Here is a 22,531-nt window from a genome sequence, read left to right on the forward strand (position 1 = left end):
CCCATCACCAATCTCTTTCCACTTATGACTGTATGACTGTAACTTTGTTGCTGGTAATCCTTATGATTTTATATTGATATATTGACCATCATTTGTGTTGTAAATGTTGTACCTTGATGAATGTATCTTTTCTTTTATGTACACTGAGAGCATATGCACCAAGAAAAATTCCTTGTGTGTCCTATCACACTTGACCAATAAAAAATTCTATTCTATTCTATTCTATTCTATTCTATTCTATTCTATGTTAGTAAATAATTAGCACTAGCCTTTGCACTTGTACCTGCATGCTTCCAATGCAGACAAATTTCTAGTTTCTAATTTCTATGTGCCCATGTAATTTCTACTGCAGTAAACAAATTTACCAAATAATAAGAATAAAAGACATATCTTTTGTTCTAAAGCAGTCCAACCTAACTCACAGGTGGTTTCTTATTAAAAAAGTGGGATAAGGAAACATTGTGTGTTCAACCTTGTGCTCTTGAACAAAACACAAATCTAACAAATACAAGAATACTGTATTTTATTCAGTTTCTAGGCATAATCAATCATTCACTCTTACGTTAATTACTATCATGAATCAGGATTAATCAGAAAATACATAGTAAGGTGTTTGTAAAGGCTGTTTTTCCATTTGGAACGTCTCTTATATATATCTTTTCTTTTATGTACACTGAGAGCATATGCACCAAGACAAATTCCTTGTGTGTCCAATCACACTTGGCCAATAAAATTCTATTCTATTCTATTCTATTCTATTCTATTCTATTCTATTCTATTCTACAGTACATGATTCAAAAAGTGGAAGCTATATTTGACTCTATTATTGCATTACATTATTATTGCATATTAAACTATGCAAAAGGGTAGCTCAGTGGCTAAGACGCTGGATCTTGTTGATTGAAAGGTCAGCAGTTTAGCTGTTCGAATCTCTAATGCTGCATAATGGGGTGAGCTCCCATTACTTGTCCCAGCTTTTGCCAATCTAGCAGTTCGAAAGCACGTAAAAAATGCAAGTAGAAAAATAGGGATCACCTTTGGTGGGAAGGTAACAGCATTCCGTGTCCCTTTGGCATTTAGTCATGCCGGCCACATGACCACAGAGACGTCTTTGGACAGTGCTGGCTCTTCAGCTTTGAAACGGAGATGAGCACCGCCCCCTAGAGTCAGGAATGACTAAAACATATGTGCTAGGGGAACCTTTACCGAAACTATGCAATGTTTCCCATTTCTGTTTTAAGTCTCCTAGTGTATGTAAACAAAGCATCTTTCAGAAAAAAACAAAAACAAGAAGGATCAATGAATAAATAAGGAAGAAGCTATTGTTAATTGTTTACAGTGTTCTCAGCAAAAGTCCCTAAAAAGGGATTCTGTGATATATGCTTTTATTTGAGTCTAAATTAATAAAATGCTTCGTGCACATTTTTCTTGATAATTCTACTTATTTGGATTTAAACACAATTTTCATGAATTCAAGAGAAGGAAACAATTTACTTTCAGGGTAAACAAGAAATGACACCTAAGATTTCTGATAAGTTGTAATGTATTTTGATGAACTAAGATGCATGTTGATTAAATTCCTCTCTACTTTTCTTTAAAAAAAATATCAGAACACATCTTATGGTACAGACCTCATTTCTGTATTCCGCTATTTAGACTATCCATTAAAAGCAATTAGTTCATCAAAAAGATCGGGAAGTGACCTTCCATGGCTCCCTAACAAAGTTGAAACTCTATTTAATCTTGGAAGGTTTATAGAAAGGTTGTTCATCATAAAAATGGGTTGGCTTTTCAAGGATTCAATCAAAACGAGGTCTTAGCCCTTTATTCATTGGCCAAGTATCCCTCCCATAAATGACACAGGAAGAGAGATTATTCAGTGGGAGAAGAGGTCCAGCACTCTACTTTCTGAACCATCTGAAAGGAACAACAGATAACAAGACAGAAAGCAGGATTCGGTTGTCATGAATGACCAGGAGCTGTGTCCTTGAAAAGTGCTTCAGAAGGTAAGGCAACACATTGCTTTCTGTGATCTAGTGGGCTACTCTTAATTTATTTCTAAAAAAACATTTTTTTTTGCCACAGAAATATTTTATTTCTTTATTTATATTTTAGACATACATTTGATCTAATTGTTCTCTTTAGAAAATCAGCAAACCTGAACAGATGTAATCACTTTTGTCAACTGCTTTAATTCCCAAGTTTAATGTTTTCTTTAACATCATTTGGTCTTATTTGTATCTTAGAATTCTTGATGAATGTATCTTTTGTTTTATGTACACCGAGAGCATATGCACCAAGACAAATTCCTTGTGTGTCCCATCACTCTTGGCCAATAAAAAATTCTATTCTATTCTATTCTATTCTATTCTATTCTATTCTATTCTATTCTATTTTTTGTTTTCCTTATTGTTCTCTTTAGTCCATGTGAACATATATTAATTTATCATTTAACATTTTCTCACAATCCTGCCATGTTTGGAAAGCTCTTTTTAATCTCCTTTTTGTTTTAAAGTTCCAGTTGTGTGTGGTCTACCAATTTACTCGGCATTCTTTAGGACAAATTATTTTTTGCTATTCGATTTATAATTAATTTTATGCATCTTTTTACAAATCTTCCATTTTTTCTCTTGAAGAAATGCTATATATTAGGCTAAAAAGATATATAAATAGAACTTTGGGACTATTGCAAATAAATAAATACTTCCAAGGTATTACTGATAGAGAACTTCTTAGATAAGTTTCTCTAGATGTTTCAGAGAAGAACTTTTAACAAAAACCTCATTTGGAACACAATGAAAAGAAATTATGACTAATAAAATATCAGAATATTTTAATGTAGAAACAGGCCACATATGCCTTCTGTTACATAATAATAAATACTCCTATTAGTCTTCCATTAAGGTGTCATATTTTTAGCTTAGTTAAGTAGGTTTTTATGGCTGTAATCCTATATGTAGTTTACCTGGAAATAATTCCCATTAATTCAATGTGATTTAGTTTTAAATAAATATGCTTTAGATCGTGCTGTCGGAATCTTAATGTTTGAAAGGGTTCTTCTTTTTCAATATACTGCATTTATTAAACAGTCATATTTTCATCAAAAATTTTTTTGATTATCTTCAATGAATCTAAGTTAGCCTAATGGGTTCATTGTTTTACCATTATCAAGCTCATTTGGCACGAACACATATAAAAGTCTTTTCAGCCCACTCTGGGGAAAACTCTTCTATTTTTTAATCTGCTTATTAGATTTACTATCTCATGTCAATACATTAAAAAGATATATGAAGCTTCAAATTCTCTCTGGTATCCCTTAAGAACCAATTCCTTTCAAAATGTCCTTCCAAAATTTTTAATGAGTGCTTTAAGGTTACAGCCACGCAAAGCTTTAAAAAACTGCAGTCTAAAAGAACCTAATCAAGAGTCTACAAATATACCAATGTTTGTTATTCTGGGAAACTGGGATCTTATTGTTCCAGACAGTGTTCAATTGTATTAAATCACAAAATAATTAGAAATAACACATGCAGATATGCACAAACATACATGTATAATAGCAAAAGTTATTTGTAACTACAATTACAGTTATATTTTTTAAAAATAATACATATATTAATCAGATAGTGAATCTTAAATCATAACTTTCATTAAAATTCTTATACAGTTATATTTTTTAAAAATAATACATATATTAATCAAATAGTGAATCTTAAATCATAACTTTCATTAAAATTCTTTAACCCCGTAGACTCTTACTTTAGAAATTTTGTGTCTGTGTATGCCTTCAACTCAGTCTTAATTTTGTGTGTCCACATACCAGCTTTTTCAGAAGTGTCTTGCCATTTCATTTTTAGGGCTAAGAGAGGGTAGATGCCCAAAGTCACTGAGCTGGCTTTTTGCTTAAGACAAAAGGAACCCACATTCGTCCAGTTTCTAGCTCAGGGCCTTTAACTACTAGACAAAACTGGCTCTCTATTTTGGAGTAAGCACCAGTAGATTCAGTGGGACAGACTCCTGAACAGAGGTGAACAGGATTGGGCCCTGGGCTAGAAAGAGGATTCTAATCCTGCCTCAGCCATGAAAGGCAACTGAGTGACTTTGGAGCAGACATTCTTTTTCAGCCCAATGCACCTCAGAGGTGGGGAAAATAAGAGGTGGAAGGGGTATTGGGTATTTAGTGTTAGGCAGCACAAAGAAACAAAAGCCCGTGACTTGATAGGCAGCCATCAAAATCCCAATCAATCAATAAAAAAGGAACACACAACCAGGCACCAGGCAAATACTACATAGAATAGTATTAGAATAGCCCAAAGCATACTTTCTGGTAGAAAGAAGTTCCCTAATCAGCATAAATCTGAAAGCTTGGAAGACTAAACCTCTGGTCTAGGTGACTGACCCAGATTGGATCCTGCAATATTAGGTATGTTCTTCACCTTGAGTTATTTGTAAAAATAATGAAGGTGGGATACAAACGAACAAATTATGCAAATGAAAGATATATTAAATGCAAACATATACAGATATATTTAGGCCGTAAGCTTCCATGCTGCCAGTCATGCTATCTCAAACTAAACATGGAAAGACAGAGGCTATTGTGTTCCATCCTAATTGTTCCACCCATTTCTCTTTCTATTCCATCCGTTTTGGTTTTCAGAACTGCCAGCTGTGAGACTCCTCAATGATGAAGAACTGAAGAGTTCAAATCAGTGTGGCTCTTCTTGAAAGCATTTCAGTGATAAAACCACAGAACCCTATAATTTTCATTGAATAAATATCCTTAGAATCTATTGGTTTCTCTCCAGGACTATGAAAGTAGCTGGATCATATCAGGGTTGACTGGCAGTTTTGGACTGCAGGAAAAAAAGGTGAATGGGTGAAGTCAGATTAATTTTTTTCTTTTAAACTACTTTTTTTATTTCCAGACAAAAGGAAAAACAGGTTCCCACATTTTTAAAATTTATGGAAATAATTTTGACCTAAAACAGCTAAGTCTGAAGGAATTTTGACTAGACAAATGGATGGTGGGCAAATTCTTTTTGACTCTATTTTTTTTCTACTTCAGTCAACTTTTGGGCTTCTTTTCCCCAGCTTGTTGCCATTCAAATGTGCTGGATGGCACCAGGCAGGTAATGCTGGAATTTACCAAAATGGGAAAAAACTACATTAATTTTTTAAAAAAATCAAACAAATCAACTAATTCAGATACTAATTCAGTTTGATGTAGCAGTTATTGAGCTAGAAACCAGGAAACTGGAAGTTCCAGCCCCATCTTTGGGACAAAACCTTGGGCCTATCACTCTCTCTCTCTTAGCCCTAGGAAGAAGGCAACTTCTGTCATCTAGCCAAGAAAACTGCAGTGACTCGCCAGGTAGCTCTTAGGAGTCAACACTGACTTGAAGGCATCCAAACTAAAATAATAAATTTTAGTTACTAATGTTTATAATGTGACAGCTGTTTATAGCAAAGAATCCCCCTCCTTATTATATTATAGATGGAAGGAAGGATTTACTTGTAGAGGAAGAGAAATAGATGTTGCAAAGGAAACCAATTAAAAACTATCGAAAACTATCATTATCAATGGCTGGTCTTTGGGCAGCAATAATTTTATGACACTTTGCTGCTGCCAAAAATTCAGGTCTTCAGCACCTTTTTGCTTTCTGGCGGGTGTGTGTGTCTGTGTGGTTGTGTGTATGTGTCTTTCCTCCTTTCACCAGATGCTCGTCTCCATGACTTGAGACTTCCACTCCCTGGCAAGACTGCCTATTAGGGATGGGAATTGTAGCTCTAGAGGGGACTTCTACCTTCCTAATGGCCTGTTCGCTACTTGCCTACTAAAGAAGGTAAATCCGGTAGAAGGAAATACTTCCCAAACGCCGTTCGCTTGCCCACTGTTCTAACCTTACTTTCTTCATGGTCCCACAGACCTCCGCCACTCAGGGAAGAAACCAACTTTCTCCCACGCGCCGTCCGCTCTTTTCGGCGTCCCCCCGCCCCCCGTGGGCGTGTCGCGCCAAACGAGCAGTCGGAAGGAGGGGGGGGGCTCAATTCGGGAAGCGAGCCTAGGGTGTTTCCACAACTTCCTCCCTGTCGCGTCCTGGTTTTCAGGTTGCCTCTTGAAGTCCCGCCAGCCAGGAGCACGCTAGCCATGAAGCGCTCTTTCCTGAAGTGGTTTCAAAGCCGCGGCCAGAAGCAGCAGGACCCCTCTTCTTACGAAGGGGTGGTGTGCGAACCCGATGCCTGTTCAGTGGCCTCGCAGGATGTCTTTAAGGTAAGGTGCCTTGCGCGCAGCACCCACTGTAGCTGCCCGTGGGAACCGGTGGGAAACGAGAGGAAAAGACGGACGATCGTGAGTGGCTTGTTCAGAGCAAGACAAAGAGAGTGCGAGGGGCAGGGATGCTGACCGCGCCGGGGAATGGAAAGAGTCAGCAGCAATAGCTCCGCAGAGGAGGTGAAAAAGACAGAAAGCGACAGCCCCGTCTTGCGCCGGACTCCTGACCAATCCATAGGATCGTGGAGAAAACGGAAGGATTTTTTAGCTATATACTATTTCGTTCTGATCGCCCCCGGCCACTTTAGAATCGGCTTCTTCAGTTCTTTTCTGATTTTTTAAATTTCCGTTTCCCAGTTTGGTAGGGAATTGGGGACTGATGCCCAGCTCATCTAGAAAGCTCTAGGTGGACCATCCGGTCCTTACACAGGTAGATGAAGCATGTTGGATTTGGTGACCTAGGTGGGCACATATACTGGGATTCTGTGCGGAAAGCACAGATTTTAGGCTTCCAAAATAATTTTTCTGTTTTTGAGACTGACGTTGAGATCTTTGACCTAAAACCATGCCAAAAATAATGGCTTAATAAAGGCAGTGAAACTTTCACTGAGCTGCAAAATCTACAAATGATTTGTTGCAGAAAAGACTTCATCTACTGAATCTAACATAACACTTCAAAACTGGCAAAAAAAATGCTGGAAGATGACTCAGTGATTGCATGTGCTGTACATTGATGAAACGCTGAGGCTGGGAATTAAACAATTAGCAAATAAAAATGATATTTACTTAGCATTTTTTTGAAAACTGGTGCAATTCACTAAAAATTTGTCGAACTCTTGCTTTAAATTAAAATAACTTCTTGGCTGAAATCTTCTACTCCTGTATAATTTTTATTCAAAACACTGAGTAGCCTCAAAAGCCAAAATTCTAATCTTCTATTATGCTTCTAGTGTTCTTAACTAACACTGTTGAATTTTAATTGTTGAAAGCTAAGCGTATTTAATTTTTGTACCAAGTCTTCTGCAGAATAGTATTAATATTAAATATTAATATTAAATTAAATAATTTACTATACTCAATAGTAAATTGCTTATTAAAATATTATAGAGAATTCTGATAGTTCATAAGTGTTTGTTCCAACTTTATAGATAAATAGATGTGTCTGTATTCCACATATTATATTGAGATTTCAACCACATATATAACATTGTTGGGTGAATGAATTATAATTTGAATTATAAAGTCAGACCATAAGAAGCTAAAGTGCTGAAAGGTTTTTTTCCAAATTTAATGTAAAACGAACTTTACTTACACATTTTTGCCATTTATAACAGTTGGAATTTTTGTTTTCTTAATATAATGCACTAATGTCCTATTAACTTATGCTAAAATATAGCTTTTTCTACAATCTAATTGTTGTATGACTTAATACTTCTTTAAATATTTTTCGGCATAGAAATTTAATACTTCCTGGGGGAGGGGCTGTCTAGGTGGGCTAGGCCTAACTCAGCAGAAATATTTTCATGTTTCCAGGATCCTTTTAGACCTAAATAAAATGAACTGTAGTAATTAGATTAAAGGTCATGTTAAATAACAGTAGCTCTGCTATTAGCATAGTCCATGAACCTTTGTAGTGATGAATGAATATTTAAGTGATAATTCACTGCCAACATGTTACATAATAAAGAGCTACTTAGAAACATTAATATAATTTGGAATTTCTGTGGTACCAGACTAAAATTGCTTAAACCTCAATTAGGTGATCTCAGATGGAAGTACTTGCAGACTTCGAAGTTTCATTAAAAAGAATCGTGAAGGACTTAAGAAACTGGATCAGCTGAATGCTACACCATTGCACCATGCTGCAGGAAGAGGTCAACTTGAGTTAATGCAAATGATCATGGATGATTCTTCATTTGAAGGTGCCAAAATCAGTTGTGGTTAAGGCTGGATGCAAATTCAGTAACTCAGGACAGCAAAGAGTAAATTACCATTTGTCATGTATCATGCTGAGCACTGTAACCTAATAAAGCATGATAGTCATTAATAACACACTGTTGGGGCACATCATTCTGCTGCACTCAAAAAAATGCCTATTTATGTGTGTATCTCTGTGTGCACCTGCAGACTCGTATTTATTTGAAAAGTTTTGTGATAAAAAAACTAATTAGAAGAAAGTTGCTTCATCTGAACACAGACAGATATGATTTTCTCTAAGTATTCTTCCCTTGCATATATTCTAAAGTTAGCAGAAACACATGCAAGGGAAGGATGGTTGGTGCATACCTCTCCATGTTCAGATGAAGCAGCTTTCTTCTAATTCGTTTCTTTAATCACAAAACTTTTCAAATCAATATGAGTTTGCATGTGCATATAGAGAGCTAGCTACTACTAAAATGGGAAAGAGTGATTTGTACCAATCATAGTTTGATCCATGTAAAGCATCCCAGTTTTGAAAAATACGTTAAGGAGAGAACAAAAACATAGATAATGAAAGGGAAAACTATATGAGTTATCTCAATCTTCTGAAAAGTTCCCATCTGACAGGAAATCAACAAGTCCAAACAGAGCAATCTGTTGAGTAATCGTCATGCTTTGTATGTTATTGCTAGAGATGGTGCAGTGTTTCTTCGTTAAGATGCTTTTAGCCGTTGCTTTTGCTATTTCTCCAAATTTAAGGAACCTTGTAAATTGTTTCTATAATCAAAGCCATGTGTTTAGTGGAAGTCCAGTTGTTAGCATATTCTGGGAGGTTTTCCCTTCCATTTTAAAAGTCTGCATATTTTGCAGCACTCAGGAAATAGCTTTTTAGATTCTGATTATCTACTGGGGTTATGATATTGGAGGAGGCTGACTATTAGAGAGGGATTGTTTTTATTTATTGTATTTATTTATTTTGTCAACAATATACATAAGCATCGCACAAAAAGATTATATAGTATATAAACATATATATGAGGAAATATAAGGAAGTATAAGCATATATATATAAGAAGAAGAAAAAACAACAACAATAGGACAGGAACGGTAGGCACTTTTGTGCTCTTATGCACGCCCTTTATAGTCCTCTTAGGAACGGGGTGAGGTCAATAGTAGATAGTTTTTGGTTAAAGCTTTTGGGACTATGAGAAGAGACCACAGAGTCAGGTAATGTGTTCCAAGCACTGATAACTCTGTTACAGAAGTCATATTTTCTACAATCTAGATTGAAGCGGTTAACATTAAGTTTAAATCTATTGGTTGCTCTTGTATTATTGCAATTGAAGCTGAAGTAGTCTTTAACAGGAAGGACATTACAATAGATAATTCTATGAGTTAAGCTTAGGTCTTGTCGAAGGCGACGGAGTTCTAAGTTTTCGAAATCTAGGATTTCAAGTCTAGTGGGATAAGGTATTTTGTTGTTTTCAGAAGAGTGGAGAACTCTTCTTGTAAAATATTTCTGGACACGTTCAATTGTATTGATGTCAGAAATGTGGTGTGGGTTCCAGACAGGTGAGCTGTATTCAAGGATTGGCCTAGCAAATGTTTTATATGCTCTGGTTAGTAGTGTAGTGTTTTTGGAAAAGAAGCTACGCAAGATTAAGTTTACAACTCTTAGAGCCTTTTTTGCTATGTAGTTGCATAGCTTTGGGCTTTGGCACTTAGATCATTTGATATGAAAACTCCAAGGTCTTTAACAGGGTGGGGGTCATCTGTAAGGTAATGTCCATCAAGCATGTACTTAGTGTTTAGGATCTTTTTTCTGATATGTAAGACTGAGCATTTGCTGGTTGAGATTTGAAGTTGCCAAGTTTTAGACCAAGCAGTTAGATGATCAAGGTCTTTTTGAATGGTAGATGTATTGTCGGTGGTGTTAAATAGTTTGACATCGTCAGCAAAGAGAACACAATTGCTTGAAATGTGGTCACAAAGATCATTTATGTATAGTATAAAGAGTGTTGGTCCAAGAACGCTATCTTGAGGAACGCCACTCTTGACAGGAACAGGATTTGATAGAGCATTGCCAATTTTAACCACTTGTTGTCTGTTAGACAGAAAAGCAGATATCCAATTGTAGGCAGTGGTTGGTCGCTACCGGTTTGCACCGGATTGGGTGAACCGGTAGTGGCAGGAGGCTCTGCCCGCCCATCCCCCCGGACGCTTTGCGCATGTACAAAAGCGCTGTGCATGCACACACGAGCGAACTTGTAGCAATGGGATTTGGAGCCCATCCCTGATTATAGGAGACAGATAATATTTCCTTAATAGAATGGAGGACTGTGTGGAAATCAATGTATGTGATACATGCAGTTTTGCAAAAGAAGCAAACAAGAAAAGAAAAATAATTGACGTCTATGAAGCACCTCACAGAGTATTATTCCTGATGTTTGATGTGACATAAGAATAGCTTCTTGATGGAAAATTAGAAATTCACAATTTCTATTCACGATTTCTGTATTATTCACAGATACATATACAGGCAGTTCTCGACTCATAGGTATTTGCTTGGCAACCATTCAGAGTTACAATGATGCTAAAAGTGATTTATGACTGGTCATCCTACTTATGACACAGCATCGCTATAGTCATGTGATCACAATTTGGGTGCTTGGTAATGGCACTTGTTTATAACAATTGCAATGTCCTAGGATCATGTGATTGCCATTTGCGACCTTCCCAGCCAGCTCCTGACAACAGGCAAAGGAAAAGGAGAAATTTGGATTCACTTAATGACAGTGTGATTTGTTTAAAGACCATGGCAAAAAAGGATGTAAAATCAGGCTTGGTCACATGATTTTATTTATTTATTTATTTTATTTTATTTTTATACCGCCCTTCTCCCGAAGGATCGTATCACATACTGATGGAAGTTCTGGTTCCAATTGAGGTCATAAATGAAAAATTACTCAATTTACGACTCAAATTCATGCAGTATGAAATGCATCTACTGATCTTTTGAGAGCATATTACAAGCATGCATCTACATTTGATGGTTTAAATGCAGAATCTTGAGAATACATACAGAATAAGGTTTCTGTTGTATAGCTTGGTTCCTTCATTAAATTTAAATTTCCATTTATAGTTCATTACAGTAGTATTATATAAAATACAATATCATTTTATGTGAAATAAAAGTATGAAATAACATTTACTCAATTGTCCTGTCTTTGGCATAGCTCTAAATGTGGCAGACTCGTCTGGAAATACACCACTGCACTGGGCTACAAAAAAACAACAGACTGAAAGTGTTAAATTACTTCTCAGCAGAGGGGCCAATCCAAACATCCTTAATTCCAATATGGTTTCTCCACTTCACTGGGCTGTGCTGTACCTTTTAAATGATTTAGTTAAGGTAAAGCTCCATTTCCAAATTTATATGTATGTAAGTTAGTGAAGTTAAAAAAATAAGATCATTTCATGGATATTTATAGGAGTTAATGTGAATAAATGGAGATTAATATGCTACATCTTGATTTTTGGAGATGCTGAACTCTACACAGATAAAAAATGCTGCATTTTATTATCTCCCAAGTGGAAGCTAAGCTAATCTTTCAAATTCTAATATTGTTCTTCAGTTTTTAAAAGCAACCAGAAAAAAGAAATTAGCAATTTTGTTTTATTCATTGAAGGCAAAATATAGAGGATAGTTTAAACTAGTTTTAACATTTTGGCTTTCAGGAAAAGGTTTCTTTTCTGTTCTTTTTGATATTTTGAGTTCTATTGATTCCTGGTGAGTGCCTGGACAGTTTTTTTAGCTGGTTTCATGCCTAAGATAGGACTAGAACTCACAGTCTCTTGGTTTCTAGCCTGATGCATTAACCATTACACCAAACTAGCTCTATCAGGAAATTATATTGAAATTATATTGAAAATAGTGGGTGTTCCGATGTAATGAAGCTAATGATGTAAAGTGTAGGGCAGGAGTCCCCAAGACCCAGGATGCGGAGTGGTACCGGTTCACAGCATGTTGGGAACTGGGTGGTGGAAGCTAAGCTTAATTTGTGCATGTGCAAGATCTAGGTTGTATGCATGAAACCATCCCCTTTCCCCTGCTGCTGGTCAGTGGAGCTAGAAAGATTGGGGACCACTGGTGGTAGGGCTCAGGATTAACAAGCACAAACTGGAAACTAAGATTTCTCACAAATGAAGGCAATTGGATCCTGGTAAGATTTTTTTTCCTTAATGGAATTTTCTGATGAGCAAAGATGATACCATTTGCTATTGTATACATATAGTTGAAAGTTAGTTTGATGCTGTGGTTTGAAGCCCCAGCCTGGGAAACGGAGAGACTGTGTCCTCATTCTGCCTTAGGTACAAAGCATCTAGTTATTTTCTCTTATCCTTAGAAAGAATGAAATGGGAAACCACTCTCAAAAATGTTATAAGAAAAGTCCAGAGACTTGTCCAGGGTTGTCATTATTACATTGGACAGTCTTATTTGCAGTTATTAATTTATCTGTCTATTTATAAATAGATAGATAGTTCTCAACTTACAACTATAATTGTTCTAAACCAAGAAGAATTTAATTAAATGTGCCAATACAGGTAGTCCTTAATTTACAATCATAATTGAGCCCAGAATTACGGTCATAAGTCATTGCGGTCAATAAGCAGGTTACCATATGATTTCACGGATTTTATGACCTATTTTGTGGTAGTCATTAAATAAACATGGTAGTCAGTAAGGGGAGGGAAGAAGGGAGGGAGGGAAGGAGGGAGGGAGGGAAGGAAGGAAGGAGGGAAGGAAGGAAGGAAGGAAGGAAGGAAGGAAGGAAGGAAGGAAGGAGGGAAGGACGGAAGGAAGGAAGGAAGGAAGGAAGGAAGGAGGGAAGGAAGAGTGGTAGGCTGAGTGGGATAAAGGCAGGCAGGCAGGCAGGAAGATTTCTGATCCTCCTGGTGGCTTCCATAAATCTTCAGGCTCTACTTCTGAATTTAGCACAATGATTTTTGATTTTCTTAATTGTGCCATTACAGAAGACTCAGTCTTAATTGAAGCCACTGTTATATTGTAGTTTACATACGAAGTATATCTAAACACGACTGGATTACTATAGGATCCTGGAAGTTTAGAGTATATTCAATTTACAAACAAGAGCTACTATTTATTTGAACTTCTAGACTTAAAAAAATTGCAATATTGGAATATTGCTGTAATAAAGTACATCAGTGAGCATTGGAAATAGGCTGTAAAACATATCAAATAAGGTTGTCATTAACTCTACTAATTGCATACTAGTTTTAAGGCACAGCCCTAAATTACAAATCTAGTCCAGAAACCATCAAGTGATCTATAATTGGATAATAAGAGTAAGCCTGCCAGTTATGATCATATGAGTGCTTGTTACCGTTACAATATATCCTCTCTAAGAATAGTATAACAGTGAGTTGACAGAAAATGTTTACATTTTATTTTGAATATTTAGATTTTCCTTGAATGTAGCACTACGGATGTAAATCTGGAAGGAGAGGGTGGGAATACGCCTATATTAGTAGCATGTTACAAAGATAATTCGGAAGCACTGAAACTTCTGGTATGTATAACAAATGTATATAATTTTGTCAGTGTGTTTGAGTTGTCACTTGTCAACTACTTACAACTTATAAAAACTATTCTTTTTATAACTTCATGTTCTTGAGGGTTGCAATGTTGTAATGCTATTTCTTTTCATAGTGGAGTATCCATTTTATTAGCAGGAGTCCTTGATTTACTACCATAATTGAGCCTACAATTTATGATGGTTGTAAAGTGAGTCACCATATGGCCAGATCAGTTTTAGCAACGGTAATAGAAATAGCACTTAAACTTATATACCACTTCACAGTCCTTTATAGCCTTCTCTAAGCAGTTTACAGAGTCAGCATATTAACCCCAACAATCTGGATCTTAATTTTACTGACCTTGGAAAAATGGAAAGCTGAATCAACCTTGAGTCAGTCAGGATCGAACTACTGACAGTTGACAGAATGTAATACTGCATTCTAACCACTGCACCACCATGACTCTTTTTTTAAACAATTTTTTTGTGACAGTTGCTAAACAAACACAGCTGTTGTTAAGTTTCCAGAAAAATATAATAAATTGCTGTCACATGATCATTGGAACTTCGAATCCATTGGGTGGGTTTGTTAGAACTTCAAATGATCACTAACTTACTGGTTATAAATTGAGAATTATCTGTAATGTGATCTCTGTTGCTTGGTGTGTAAGTATAATATAGCTGTTAGAGGTTTATTGTATTTTCTGTGGCACATTTTTATTACTGCAATTATTGTTTTAACCTGATTTGCATATGTCACTCAGTGCAGATAATAAAAGAATTGGAGCAGCATATAAGCGCAGTAAATAAAAAGATCTAAATTGAGTCTTCTAAACAGCTAGAATTGAATCAAGTGACATCTTATTGCAATGAGTTACACATTTGTCTTGTTTCTTTTGTTCCTGCTAATTTTAATCGCCTTATCCATCCCTGAAGAGAAGAGATTGACTATATGGAAACTCTAATAATCATTCCAGGGAAAATTAGGATAATATTTCTCTATTGAGGAAGATGTACTTTAGCTGAATGAGAAATACAACTTCCTCCATTCTTTCTGATTTTTGGGCCTCAATTACACAATTGGGAGAGATAGCCAGCTAAAACACAATTGTATCAATTAGCCAATGTTTAATATTTTCATTTCTTACAATCTATTCTGGTAGTGTATGCAGTGAGTCAGGGGTGAAATGCTCCCGGTTCGCACCGGCTCCCCCGATTAGGTAGCGATGGCAGCTGCCGGTTCGGAGGACCGTAGCAAAAATCCCTGGCCCCGCCCCCCGCCTCTGCTGAGCCGCACCATCAGCAAAGGTGGTTTTTTTTTTACTTTTAAAAGTTTTTCTTCAGCTGAAACATGCCTTGAAAAGTAAAAAAAAAAACAACAACCTCTGATGATCGCGGGGCTGAGCAGAGATCATCAGAACACTTTAAAAGTTTTTTTTAAAAAACCCTCTTCAGCCAAAGGGGAAAAGAAAAAAGAAAAAAACCCTGAGGTTTTAAAAGCCTCCTCTGGCAATCCCAGAGGAGTTTCCTGATCCTCATAGGTTTTTAAACTCACTTTTTAACAGCCCCCACTTACAAGAGCCCCCACCCAAGCCCAGCCAATTCCCCCTCCTCACTTACCTATATAATTACTGCTCTTTCGGGCTGGCAACGGCATGTTTTCTTCAGCTACTGAAGAAAAAAAAAAGCTTGCTTTGACTTCCTGCTTTGCTGGCTGAGGAACTCTGGGATTTGAAGTCCACAATAAAATAAAATAAAATAAAATAAATTTTTTAATTTGAATTTATATCCCGCCCTTCTCTGAAGACTCAGGGCAGCTTACATTGTGTAAGGCAAAATAAAATATTTGTGCAGCTTTCTGAGATTTGGTGTGTTTCTGTAATGTTTCACTCTAACTACACAAACACACAAAATCTCAGAAAGCTGTATATGGCATTTTGTGAGTGTGTGTGTGTGTGTGTGAGAGAGAGAGAGAGAGTTGTGTGTGTGTAAAGTGTGAAAGTTGGTTTTTGAGCTTTTGTGGCTGTGTGAAGTGTGAAGTGTGAAGTGCAGCTGCTTTTACATTGTGTGTGAGTCAGTTGTGTTGTGTTGTGTTGTGTTGTGTGTGTGTAAAGTGTGAAAGTTGGTTTTTGATACCTCTTATTGTTTTTTATTCTTTATTATTCTTATTATTTATTGTTATTGGCCATGCCCACTCAGTCATCTGACCACCAAACCATGCCCACCAATTAAGCCACGCCCACAGAACCGGTAGGGAAAATTTTTAGATTTCACCCCTGCAGTGAGTGTGTATGAAAAGTGTTCTTGTCATTTCATAACTGGTTCTCTTTCTTGCAGATTGAAAATGGCGGTGACATTACTAAAGCAAACAATATGGGCTGTATGCCAGTCCATGCAGCTGCCTTTTCTGGTTCGAAATTATGTTTGGAGATTATTATAAAGCGAGGTAAATACATTTAGGAAACCATCCATTAACATTGTTTACAACTGAAGTAGCACTCAGACACAACTCCTTAAAATATTATAGGGTTGTAGGGTTTAAGTGGCTGTAAAGTATGTGAGTGTAATAGATATTAATATGAAAAGGGCAACAGATAATACAGGAGGAGGAATAGGGCAGTGGTCTAAGGGGGTGATACAAAAGGGGAAATGCTGCCTCATGTACATAATTTTTTGCTATTGGTAAAGTATTTTATTTTTAAAGAGTGTTAAAAAATGCTCAGAGTTACAGTATTACTACTCAAAATACTGAAAAAGAATTCCAGTGATTTTTCAGGAGTTACTCTCTTACAACAAAGTAGCTTGGAATGGGATTACAGATAGTCCTCGACTTATAGGCACAACTGAGCCCAAAATTTATGTTGCTAAGTGAGACATTTGTTAAGTGAGTTTTGCCCAATTGTACAACTTTTCTTGCCGTAGTGGTTAAGTGAATCATTGCAGTTATTAAGTTAGTAACCTAGCTGTCAAATGAATCTGATTTCCCCACTGATGCTACAACAGTCGTAAGTATGAAAAAGTCTCTTTTTTTCAGGGCTGTTGTAACTTTGAACAGTCACTAAACAAACTGTTGTAAGTGGGGGACTACCTGTATGAGAGCTGGATTGCAAAGAAGTAGATGATACTACTGGATGGTAGCAGAGAGACATACAGAAAAATTTAACAATTTTTTTCCACTTTAGTGGTTATTTGGAATTTTAAACCCCATGTTGGTTAGCTCTAGATTGGAGTGGACAGTTGTTGCCTGCTCCTGAATTAAAATGTATTTTTTGTATGTAGTACAAATTATTTTATAAACAGAAGAAGGAAGGAAGGAACAACATAGAATGCTTACAGTTTTGATAAGCTTTGTGGGCTGAATAAAATCTTGTAAAATGAACAGAAGTTGACAATTTTTTGAATAAAATAATTATTATTTTATTTAATTTTATTATTTAATTTTATTTAATTAAATTGTTATATTTATTATTAAACATTTTAATAGGAACAACCAAATCAATAAATTTGTTAATTAATTCTTCTTTTTTGTTTGTTTTTTTAATTTTTAAGGTGAAGAACTTGGGTATTCACCTGAAAATCATATTAATTTTACTAACAATGGGAAATGTAGCCCTCTTCATCTAGCAGTCCAAAGCAGAGACCTGGAAATGATTAAAATGTGCATTGAATATGGAGCACAGATTGATCTGAAACAGGTAAAATCTAATAAAACAAATGTTTGTTTCACTACATTGATTGTAATAAACACATGTAGTTTTAAAGTCCTGTTGAAAGAATTAGATAATGCACATAATTCATGCATTAAAATAGTTTATTGTATGTTTAGTTATTCCAATTTTATCCTCATAATTTAGTAACTCTTGGCAGCTTCTGCAATAGGAAAAATCATATTTATTTTATATATTTGTTTTGATACACAAAAAAAGTGTTTATTTTTTTCTACACTTCCTGCTTTCTATTTCATGTAAAAAAGTAGAGATATTTAATTACAGTTCTAAGTATCCTGCATGATGGCTGGAACTTTTTGAATTGTAATTCAGCAAGAGATAAAGAGCAATATTTATTTCCTTTATTTTGCAAAAAAGAAATGTTGCCTAAAAACTGAATTTGAGAATATTCAAAAAGGAAGAATCTAGATTATATCTATTATGCTGAATTCTATATAGTTAATAAGACTTCAGATATTTGATATAGAGATTAATTATAAATTTGTTTTGGTTTATATCTCCACTAATAGAATGACAACTGCACAGCTCTTCATTTTGCTGCTACCCAAGGAGCTACTGAGATTCTCAAGTTAATGATGTCATCTTATACAGGAGAGGAATCTATCATTGATGCATTAGATGGAAATAAAGAAACATTGCTCCATAGGTAAGGGTTTTACCTAGAGTCAACCTTTTTATACTTACTGCCCACTTTTGTATCTCTGTTAGTAGTAAAATTTTCTAACCGCCCACCGGTTCCACAGTAATGCACCGTGTATCGTCATCTGTGCATGCCTCTCACGCATCATGGATTGGGTTGTGGGGGGCGCCAGCTACCGGCTCTGCTTGTCTGTTGCAGCTGGGTGGTGTGGGGGGCTCTTTTGTTTGCGGCTGCACTATAGCGCCATTTAGTTTCACTTATATAACGCGAACTAAACTTATGTGCGGGCGATACAAATAGTATATTTTCAGAAATTTAAATTGTCACGGGGAATTTTATGAAACCCTAATGAAAATGTTTTTAAATAATGCTATGAAATTTTTTTTAAAAGTCAATTAAATTAAAAAAAAGGAAAGTGTTTCAGTATCGGACAAAACCCCTACAGCCCACCATGAAATCTGGAATGCCCACTAATGGGTGGTAGGGACCAGGTTGACTACCACTAGTTTATGATATGGTATTTTCTTACTAATTTTTCTCAACAATATGCAGTTATTTGCACTGATTTCAATAGCTTAGTGTCACCACCAGGAGTGTCAAACTCCCATTGTCATGTTGTCGTCATGTGACATATCGCAACTTTTTTCCCCTTCACTAAGATGGGAGTGGGTGTGGCCAACGTGTCACGCATGTGGCTTGCAGGCCATGAGTTTGACACCCCTGATCTAGGCTTTGGCAAGGGAGAATGAGACCTCTCGCTTCATTGCCATCTTTTATTGATTTTATGGTATTTTCTTTTTTATTACTGCTATGAACTGCCCAGAGTTTTTGAGAATCAGGCAGTATGCAAATTTAACAAATAATAATTGTATAACAGAATAGAAGAAGAAGTTTAGAAGAACAACTAAAGCAAACTTAGTATCAATAATGATCAGCACCCTAGGGGTAATTCCAAAACATCTCAAGCAACATCAGTATTAACAAAATCACCATCAGTCAGTTTAAAAGCAATTTTACTTGGAATAGCTTACATTCTGCCATTATACTTTTAAGGCCATCAAATAACATCTGCCTGTCCAGATCCTTGGGAAGGATTGGCTGGTTGCATAAAGATGCAAATCCATATAAACATCTGGGTGACTGGGCAACCAGTCATAGTAATAATTGGGCATCCTTAGAACACTGGTATTACTATTGGGACTACCACTGGGACTAAACAGCTGATGGATTTCTGTTATGGTAATCATGAAAAGCTTCTTTATCACGCTGAACAACAATAAGGGAACAACATTAGAGTTGGAAGTTCATATATTCTGTACTTGGAAGAGATTTTACTGTATCATGATTGGTGACTACAACTGATAAAAACTAGTACATTAGACACAAAATATAACTTTTTATTTCATATTATGTGCTCGTTGTGACATTTTGGTTTGCTCTTCGTTTTTTTTCCTGCTAGGGCTGCATTGTTTGATCACTGTGAACTTGCAGAATATCTCATTTCAAAGGTAAACATTTAGCTTTAATTGAATTTTTAAATGAACAGCAATAAAGCTTGTTATTAAACTTACTGCAAGTTTGCATAGTAACATGCATTAAGACATGATTTAAAAAATTAATTTCCTGTTTAGCTGATATAATAAATTTTCAAGAGGAACACAAATATTAAGAACATACAAGTTCAATGGTGCTAATAGCCTTTTATAGTATCAATGTAGGTTAAATGCTGCCAGTATATCAGTTCTAAGAAACTATACTATATTGCCACAGTATCCCAATTAAGTGGTTTGACCAATGCAGTAACAACAGAAGTCAGTAAAAGCATCTTAAATACAATATTATGTCATCCTTTGTTAACATGTCTGCGTTATGATTTATTTAAATAGAGAACTAGACTATGGCATTCAAAATAAAGAACATTTTCACACAAACACATAGACAAGTACATGATATATAAATAAATTTATTTATAATACTGTATATAATATATACAGTACTGATGGCAGGTGATAGAATGGATCCCAGTGGTGAAATTCAATTTTTTTTTAATAACGGTTTTGTGGGCATGACATGGTGGGCATGGCTTAGTGGGTGTGGCAGGGGAAGGATACTGCAAATCTCCATTTTCACCCCACTCCAGGGGAAGGATATTGCAAAATCTCCATTCCTACCCCACTCTGGGGCCAGCCAGAGGTGGTATTTGCTGGTTCTCTGAACTACTCAAAATTTCTGCTACTAGTTCTCCAGAACCTGTCAGAACCTGCTGAATTTCACCCCTGATGGATCCCACTTGATAAAAAGTGTCTATGAAAGAGACCTAAAACAAGATGAATTGACAACACCAGCAAGTATTGCGGACCCAATTGGTAAAAGAAAGTTCAGGACCGAATAGGTTGGAAACATGTGGAAGAGGCCCTGCAGTGAATAGCCAATGGCTAAAATGATGATGATGATGATGATGATGATATAATATATATCAATAAAGCTGGTGTGTGTATATACGTGTATGTTTGAATGTGTATATATACATACATACATACTATCATCTTTCCAATTAATGAACTCAGGGCAGTCAAGACTCTTACCGTTTGTTCAGATTCAAGAAACCCTTTATTGAGTGCATCATGTCGACATTTAGAAAGATGACGCTAGCTCTAAATAGTTCCTGTACTCAGGGATAGTTAAAAGAATAGGATTTCCCCCACCCGCACCCCTGTGTCCTTCAGGTTATATGGGCCGATCAAGTCAGTCACAGCTTTCCTCTCAGCTCTGACAGGTGTCCATTGACATGGCCTTGGTTCACATACCGGCTGGTAGATGTTTTGACTAGAGAATGTCTTCAGCTGAAGTCATCTTACAGGTTGACACATACTGTACAGTCTAATTCCCTAAGTTATTATTAATATCTATCTATTATTGTACTTTTGATAGACTTTTCATTACAGGGAGCAAATATTGATAGTGTTGACATTGAAGGTCGAACACCATTACTACTTGCCACTTCTTGTGCGTCATGGAAAACTGTGAATCTGTTACTTTCAAAAGGTACAAAACGAACAAAACACACTTTATGAGTAAGATCAATGTTAATTAAAATTGTTGGTCAGTAGTTTTGAAATTGAAATCTGTTTTTCAAATTAGGAGCAAATGTAGAATTAAAAGATCTCCTTGGTCGTAATTTTTTACATCTAACTGTCCTACAACCTGGAGGGTTACAGCATCTGAATGAAGATTTTTTGAAGGTAAAGAAAATTTGTGGAACTATTAATAACCAATTGTTTAATAACATTTTAAGAATTAATACAGGTAGTCCTCAAACAGTTCATTTAGTGACTGTTCGAAGTTACAACAGCACTGAAAAAAGTGACTTATGAACATTTTCACACTTATGTCCGTTGCAGCATTCCCATGGTCATGTGATTTATATTTGGATGCTTGACAATTGGTTCATATTTATGACAGTTGCAGCATCCTGGCATCATTTGATCATCTTTTGCGGCTTTCTGACAAGCAAAGTCAATGGGAAAGCCAGATTCACTTATTTATTTATTTATTTATTATTCGTACTTTTATACCGCCCTATCTCCCTAGGGACTCAGGGCAGTTTACAGCCATATAAAAAACATAAATATATACAAGGTAAAACATTAATTTAAAAAACTTATTACATAGGCTGAATATTTAAAATAGAGATATAAATAATAAAACCCATTTAAAACCAAATTTAAAATTTAAACATTTAAAAATTTAAAATTCTAGTCCAGTCCTGCGCAGATAAATAGATGTGTCTTAAGCTCGCGGCGGAAGGCTCGAAGGTCAGGAAGTTGGCGAAGACCTGGGGGAAGCTCGTTCCAGAGAGTGGGGGCCCCCACAGAAAAGGCCCTTTTCCTGGGTGTCGCACTGCCTGGCCGACGGCACCCTGAGGAGTCCCTCTCTGTGAGAGCGCACGGGTCGGTGAGAGGCATTCGGTGGCAGCAGACGGTCCCGTAAGTAGCCCGGCCCTATGCCATGGAGCGCTTTGAAGATCATTACCAAAACCTTGAAGCGCACCCGGAAGGCCACAGGCAGCCAGTGCAGTCTGCGCAGGAGAGGTGTTACATGGGAGCAACGAGGGGCTCCCTCTATCACCCACGCAGCCGCATTCTGAACTACCTGGAATCTCCGTCTCAGTCTCTTAATAATAATAATAACCGTGTTACTAATTTAGCAATTGCAGTGATTCACTTGGCAAATGTGGCAAGAAAAGTCGTAAAATAGGGCAAAGCTCACTTTTTTTTTATTTCTTTTGTCACAACAGAATATACAAACAATTGTTATAGATAAAACAACATATTTTGAAGAAAATATACATATATGTATAAAAATATGCATCAAC

At 36.3% G+C, this 22,531-nt stretch overlaps 1 protein-coding gene across 1 annotated transcript in view; it reads left to right on the top strand.

The window, feature by feature from the left end:
- The first annotated feature begins 6,148 nt into the window (after nucleotides 1–6,148).
- TRPA1 (transient receptor potential cation channel subfamily A member 1) overlaps nucleotides 6,149–22,531 on the top strand; it is a 44,095-nt gene continuing 27,712 nt past the window's right edge. Inside the window, exons 1-10 of the mRNA XM_058176185.1 lie at nucleotides 6,149–6,271; nucleotides 8,031–8,193; nucleotides 11,428–11,603; nucleotides 13,675–13,782; nucleotides 16,126–16,234; nucleotides 17,338–17,483; nucleotides 18,026–18,162; nucleotides 19,616–19,664; nucleotides 21,102–21,201; nucleotides 21,298–21,398. Coding sequence (XP_058032168.1) covers nucleotides 6,149–6,271; nucleotides 8,031–8,193; nucleotides 11,428–11,603; nucleotides 13,675–13,782; nucleotides 16,126–16,234; nucleotides 17,338–17,483; nucleotides 18,026–18,162; nucleotides 19,616–19,664; nucleotides 21,102–21,201; nucleotides 21,298–21,398 — 1,212 coding nt within the window. The remainder of the gene's footprint in view (nucleotides 6,272–8,030; nucleotides 8,194–11,427; nucleotides 11,604–13,674; nucleotides 13,783–16,125; nucleotides 16,235–17,337; nucleotides 17,484–18,025; nucleotides 18,163–19,615; nucleotides 19,665–21,101; nucleotides 21,202–21,297; nucleotides 21,399–22,531) is intronic.

The sequence above is a fragment of the Ahaetulla prasina genome, chromosome 3, assembly GCF_028640845.1.
Source record: "Ahaetulla prasina isolate Xishuangbanna chromosome 3, ASM2864084v1, whole genome shotgun sequence".
In the NCBI taxonomy this organism is placed as follows: Eukaryota; Metazoa; Chordata; class Lepidosauria; order Squamata; family Colubridae; genus Ahaetulla; species Ahaetulla prasina.